At 48.7% G+C, this 7010-nt stretch overlaps 1 protein-coding gene across 1 annotated transcript; it reads left to right on the forward strand.

Moving 5' to 3' along the window:
• Window positions 1-1492: 1492 nt before the first annotated feature.
• KBTBD13 (kelch repeat and BTB domain containing 13) lies at window positions 1493-6630 on the forward strand. The gene has a single exon (XM_001375368.3). The coding sequence runs from the start codon at window positions 1620-1622 to the stop codon at window positions 3003-3005; it is 1386 nt and encodes a 461-aa protein (XP_001375405.1). The 5' UTR covers window positions 1493-1619; the 3' UTR covers window positions 3006-6630.
• Window positions 6631-7010: the final 380 nt, after the last annotated feature.

The raw sequence follows: 7010 nt of genomic DNA on the forward strand, positions 1-7010 counted from the left end.
TTCTTCCTGAATCAGTGATACTGATGTCATGGATATAACACTGCACTCAGAATCAGAAAAACCCAAGTTCAAATTTTACCTCAGAAGCTATGTGATCCTAGACAAATTATTTTAAAAAATTTAAAATTAATGTATGTGTATTGGTTCCAAGGCAGTGGTACCACCAAGAGTGGTAAGAGCTAGGCAATGGGGTTTAAGTGACTTGCCCAGGGTCACACAGCTGGGAAGTGTCTGAGATCAGATTTGAACCCAGGTCCTCCCATCTTGAGTCCTGGCTCTCAATCCACTGAGCCACCCAGATGCCTTCATATGCCTTTTTCACAAAGATTCTGAAATCCAGAAAAGCAGTGACTTGTTCAAGATCATACTAATAGCCCCAAAGTCAGTCCTCAAATCCATCTCTATAAAAATAATAATTAATGTTTTATGGATGCCTTTTGTTTTATATCATATTCAATGTCCAAAATATTCTTCCCTGCTCTCTTCCCCACCTTTCCTTGTAAGGAGGGAAAAAAGTTAAGCATAGACCGAGTCTGACAGTCTATATGACATTCCATCCCCAGAGCTTTCTCCCTTTCCAAAAGAATCCAAATCTCTTGACTCCCAGCCCTAGGGTCTTTCCATCACATGGGATCTTAGAATTATATAAAAATAGTTTTAGAGGGGGCAGCTGCGTAGCTCAGTGGATTGAGGGCCAGGCCTAGAGATGGGAGGTCCTGGGTTCAAATTTGATCTCAGACCGTTCCTAGTTGGGCCACCTTGGGCAAGTCATTTAACCTCCATTGCCTAGCCCTTACACTCTTCTGCCTTGGTACCAATACATAGTATTGATTCTAAGACAGAAGGTGAGGATTAAAAAAAAAATAGCTTTAGAGATGAAAGGGACCTTAAAAGTTATCATTTAGAGCTGTGAACATGGGACAAGGTCAGCTACAACTCTCCTGAGTTGCCAGTACCAGATTAAAATATAATTGGGAATTTTTCCCACTTTTTTTATTGTCAAGCAAAACACTGGTCATTGTTGTAAGAGCAAACTCACACATACCCCAGACCCCAAATAAAACCATAAATACGCTGATGTGAAAGACGACTCCAACTGCTCTTTCTCTGGAGCTGGATAGCATTCAGTTGGGAAATATCTAACAAAATAAATAAAAATAGAATGTGTAGTTTTCTAAGTAAATGGGGGCCTGCAGGGATCTTCATGTATGATTTAGTGACTCCCATTTCCATTTGAGTTTGATAGCCACGATTCAACCCCACAATTCAGTTTTACAGAGGAGAAAATCATGGGGCTCCTTAAATGTGGCTAGTTCTTCTTCTTGCCTTCTCCTCTCCCAGAAAAGAACCCGGCCTAGGGATCAGCCTGGGAGGACGCAGAGGGAGCCCCTAGACGGGGCTGTCCCATGATCTCCAGGTTCCCCTGCTCAATCTCTGCCTCCTGGGTTTGTGGGGTCACATGAGCAGGGTCTATCTTTAGTCAGGAAGCTATTTATATTCCCACAGGGAAGTTTCTCCGTTGCCTGGAAGTCCCTGGGAAAGGGGTGAGAAGGGATCAAATCAGCTGGAGACCCTGCCTTGAGGGGGAGAAGCCATCCTGCACCCTCCTCCCCGGCCCGATGGCAGCCCCCACCCCGCAGCCATCTCTCCCCGGCTGCATCCGGGTCTGGGTAGGGGGACGCCTCTTTGTAGCTGACAAGGCCTTGTTGGTGGAAAACAGCGACTTCTTCCGGGGCTTGTTCCGGTCGGGGATGCAGGAGGCCAGCCGAGGTGAGATCCACCTCGGGGTGCTGAGTGCCGGTGGCTTCCAGACGACCCTAGAGGTCCTGGGGGGTCAGCGGCCAGCCTTGGGGGGCGAGGAGGAGTTGTTTGAAGCCGTGGAATGTGCTGCCTTCCTGCAGGCCCCCCCATTGGCCCACTACCTCAGCCACAGCGTCACCTCGGACAACTGCGTGGTCTTGTGTGAAGCCGCCTCCGCCTTTGGCCTGTGGGAGGTGCTCCAAGGGGCGGCACTCTTCATTCGCGACGGTCCCCCGGAGCTGACCAACGAACTGTCCCCGGAGGTGCGGTCGTATGTGGAGGCCCTGAGGCCCAGCAGCTTCGTGGCCGTGGGCACTCACACTCCCACCCCCCAGTACCTGGAGGATGCCACCCGGACCCTGTGCTACCTGGACGAGAAGGACGACGTGTGGCGGACTCTGTCGTCCCTGCCCGTGGAGGCCAGCACCTTGCTGGCCGGAGTCACCACCCTGGAGAACAAGCTGTACATCGTGGGGGGCGTCCGGGGGGCCAACAAGGAAGTCGTGGAGCCGGGTTTCTGCTACGACGCAGACCGGGGGACCTGGCATGAGTTCCCCAGCCCCCACCAGGCTCGCTATGACGTGGCTCTGGTGGGCTACGAGGGCAGCCTCTACGCTATCGGCGGAGAGTTCCAGAGGGTGCCCCTGAGGTCAGTGGAGAGGTACGACTTTGCCTCTGGCTGCTGGACCTTCATAGCAGACATCCCCCAGCCCGCCGCCGGCGTCCCTTGTGCCCAAGCCCTCGGCCGTCTCTTCATCTGTCTGTGGCAGCCCGCCGACACCACCGCGGTGTACGAGTATAAGCCCGGGGCTGACTCCTGGCTTCCCGTGGCCTCCCTTAGGAGGCCTCAGAGCTACGGCCACTGCATGGTGGCCCATCGAGACAGCCTCTACGTGGTCCGTAACGGGCCCTCCGATGACTTTCTTCACTGCGCCATCGACTGCCTGAACCTGGCCACAGGGCAGTGGACGGCCCTCCCGGGCCAGTTCGTCAATAGCAAGGGGGCGCTTTTTACGGCCGTGGTCAGAGGGGACACGGTCTACACGGTCAATCGGATGACCACGGTGCTCTACAGCGTGGGTGATGGCTCCTGGCGACTGCTGAGGGAGAAGGCGGGTTTCCCCAGGCCGGGCTCGCTGCAAACCTTTCTTCTCCGGCTGCCCGATGTGGCCTTGGCACCGGCAGTCTCCTCCCCAGAGCCCTGACAGGTCGGGGTTCAGAAGAAATAGATGGGACTGAACTCAGAGCAGGCGGGGGTGCTGGAGTCTGAGAAGGGGTCTGAGCTGACACTCAGGGACGCTCCTCCTTCTCTGCTGTGGCTCCGGGGGCTCCAGCTGCCAGCAATGGAGTTTTTCTCTTTATCTGGTTCCATTGTGGCTCTTCTAGATAGATGCCAAGGCCCCTTGGGACCACCACTCTGCCTGCCCTGGGTCGGGCTGTAGATGTTGGGTGACATCCCCCTTCTCTCCTCATGTGTCATGTCTCCAAGTAGCCAACCAAGCTGGGATGCAGAGGTTTACAGTCGTCTATCTAGAGCCGGAGGACCTGAATTCGAATCCCACCCCCAGTGCTCCTTACCGTGGGACTCTGGGCGTCCCTTGGCATCCATTTCCTCATTTACAAAGATGATCTCTGAAGATGCTTTCAGCTCTACATTTAGGAACGTTTGGAGCATCATTGACTTACCTTCCAGCATAAAGGGATGATGGAGTGGATTAGATGATCGCTGGAGTCCCCTTACTTTTGGTCTACTGGACAAGTTCCTTGCCGTAGCTGGGGATGGCTGCTGGGATGAAGTGTGGGGCTCAGACGTGCTTGGGAAGGCAATTGAGTGCCTCATGCTAAATCAGTCATTTATGGAGCACCTACTGCAGGCATAGTGCCAAATTAGATGCTCTGAGAGCTACCGGGGATGGAGAGGATATTTCCTGACCACAGAAGCTTACCATCTAGGAGAGGAGACAAAACTAACATTAAACAGCTGGAGGAGGATGCAAGACCATATCCAGTTAAGCACTGAATCCCCTCATAGGGAGAAGAGCTGAGTTCTGAGGAAAAGGAGTGGGCAAGGAGGATTTCCTGGGGGTGTTAGGACAGAGGATGGAGGTGTGGGAATGACTAGAAAGAAGGCACCCATCAGAGGTAGGAACGAGTCTGCTGTGCTAATCCAGAGAGTTTGTTAAATAATCACACAAACTCTTCCCAGCTTCTCTTCCCCTGAGATCCAGATGTTCAGTGTCTTCTCACTGCCCTGTTAGGAAGGCAAAGAGGGCTCTGAGCATCCTTGGGCAGGCTCTAGACCAGGGATCTTTAGTCTTGAAAGATGTTTTCTTCCATTGGCTATAAAGTCACCCAATAATAATAGCTACCATTTATATAGGTCTTTGGTAACCTAAAGGTTGGTGCTATTATTTGTCATGTCAACAAACATTTATTTATCTTAAATTAAGAAATAAAAAATCTTTACCTTCTATTTTAGGATTGATACTAAGAGGGGACAGTTGGGTGGCTCAGTGGATTGGGAGCCAGGTCTAGAGAGAGGAAGTCCTGGGTTCAAATCTGGCCTCAGACACTTCCTAGCTGTGTGGCCCTGGGCAAGTCACTTCACCCCCATTGTCTAGCCCTTACCACTAGCCTTAGAACCAAATACACAGTATTGATTCTAAGACAGAAGGTAAGAATTAAAAAAAAATTTATACTAAGAATCAGTTCCAAGGCAGAAGAGTGATAAGGGCTGGACAATTGGGGTGAAGTGATTTGCCCAGGTTCACACAGCTAGGAAATGTCTGAGGTCAGATTTGAACTCAGTACCTCCCTTCTTCTCTAGGCCTGGCTTTCAATCCTCTGAGCCATCTAGCTATTCCCCATTTATTTATTGATTTATGAATATTTTCCCAATTACATGTAAAATAGTTTTTAATATTTTTTTAAATTTTTGAGTTTCGAATATTCTCCCTCTCTCCCACTCCCCCTGCCACTTAGATGGCAATATTTCCATGTTAGTCATTCAACAAACATTTATCAAGCACCTATTGTGTTCCAGGACTGGGGCAGGATTTGTACTCAAGTCTATTTTTCTCTCCCTAGCACCATCCAGCCACTTAAGCACAGACTCTTCTACCATCATCCTCTCTCCCATTCCACCTCCTTCCCAGGCTCATGGCTCAGACTCCTTTATTGTCCTTGATTTCTCCCCAGACAGAACTAGTGGTTTGCTGTTTGTTTTCCAATCATATAGGGTCAAAGGCAATGTTTACTCTTGTCCATCCTCCTCTCTGTTCTCCGAGCCATTGTGACATAAACCTCCCGTGCCACCAGGCTGGGCTTCTGGCTGTCCTTGGGATAAGCTGGGCTCATTCCTCTTTCTGTGTCTTTATTCCAGTCCACCCTGCCATGAGACTCTTTCTCTCTACTCTCTCTCTCTGGCATTGACTTCTTTTTTTTTTTTAACCCTTTTGTCTTAGAGTCAATACTGGATATTGTTCTGAGGCAGAAGAGCAGTGCTGGGCAATGGGGATTAAGTGACTTGCCCACAGTCACACAGCTAGGAAGTGTCTGAGCCTAGATTTGAACACAGGACCTCCCATCCATTCACTGAGCCACTTAGCTGTCCCCTTTATCATAGACTTTTAGGGCTGGAGGCAGACTTCAAGGATCATCTTATCCAATTCCCTTATTCTGCCTATGAGAAAACTGAAAGGGAAGTTATTTGCCCAAGGTTAAACAGGTAGCAAGTGGTAAATGAATAAACCTGTACAAGGATCATTCACTAGAGTGGGAGGAGCTGGGTTCAGATTCTGATTTTTATTTCCTGTGTGACTTTGGGCAAGCCACCAAACATCTCTGTGCCTCAGTTTCCTCATCTGTAAAATGAGGAGGATGGAATAAATAACCTCTGGAGTCTCTCCCTCCTTGCTAAGTCTATGATCTTGTGAATTACAAGAGTCCCAGAATCTGATTCCTAGAAGCAGGAAACTGGAGGTCCCAGCCTCTGCCTCCAGCTGGTGATTGCATCAACCCCTGGGGATCTGCAGAGGGCTGCTTTCCTGGCAGGAAGGATTTTCTTCTTCCCTGATGGGTTGCAACCCCTTCTGCCAGCAGCTTCTCTGGCTTCTGGCCCGCTGGAGAGCCAGCCTCAATGGGTCTCTTCACTTCCAACCTGTCTGTGGCCAAAGTGATGCTGCTACCTGGGTAGAGGGGAGGCACAGGCAGTCAGGAGTCAGGAAATGAGAGGGAGGACTGAAAGTCACCCGAGATTAACACCAAATAAAATTTAGGGGAAGTCTAGGGGAAGGCACCAGAAAAAGGAAATGCTGAATAATCACCCCAAAGCAGAGAGAGAGAAAAAAAAAGGCCTTCAGAATGCAAGGGCATCTTTGGCCAATGAAGAAAAGATTGACACGTGTCACTTTTTGTGGTTTCCAAATGCTTTCATGTTTCATTATCTCATTTGATTTTTCCCACCCCAACAGACCAATAGAGGCAAAAGGATTTGACAAGTAGGGAAACTGAGGCAAATGAGTGTCAAAAGAGAGGACTAGTATTCAGTTTTTCTAAGATACCTGTTTTTTTTTTAACCTTTACTTTCTCTCTTAGTAGCAAGTCTGAGGCAGAAGGGCAAGGGCTAGACAAACAGGGGTTAAGTGATTTACCTAGCTAGGAAGTATCTAAGACCAAATTTGAACTCAGGTCCACCTGTCTCCAGCCTGGGCCTCTATCCACTGTACTTCCTAGTTGACCCATAGCTGAGATTTCTTTACCTGGAGTCCATTAACTTATGTCTTAAAAATATGTTAATAACTATTTAAATACAAATGGTTTCCTTTGTGATCTTCTCTATTTTATTTTATATATTCTAAAACACCATCCTGAAAAGGGCCCATAAACTTCACTAGACTGCTGAAGGGATCCATGATACCAAAAAGTCCAAGAGCCCCAGTGATTGTCTTGTGATTCATTCTGAATATAAATGTAAAATGAGGCCAGCACTAAAAGTTGCAGAGAGGCCAAGGGGGATGAAGATTGAGAAAAGGCCATTATATGTGGCAATTAAGACATCATTGGTTGGTCATCAACTCCAAGAGGGGGGCGGGAGGAGGGGAGGGAAAGAACATGAATCATGTAACCATGGAAAATAGCCTAAGTTAATTAATCAATTAAAATTTTGAAAACAATTTTTAAAGACATCATTGGAAACTTTGGAGAGCTTA

Source organism: Monodelphis domestica, chromosome 1, assembly GCF_027887165.1.
Source record: "Monodelphis domestica isolate mMonDom1 chromosome 1, mMonDom1.pri, whole genome shotgun sequence".
Lineage (NCBI taxonomy): Eukaryota > Metazoa > Chordata > Mammalia > Didelphimorphia > Didelphidae > Monodelphis > Monodelphis domestica.

What these genes read in the sequence shown, in the direction of transcription:
- KBTBD13 (XM_001375368.3), top strand. Translation starts at nt 1,620, where the DNA reads ATGGCAGCCCCCACCCCGCAGCCATCTCTCCCCGGCTGCATCCGGGTC.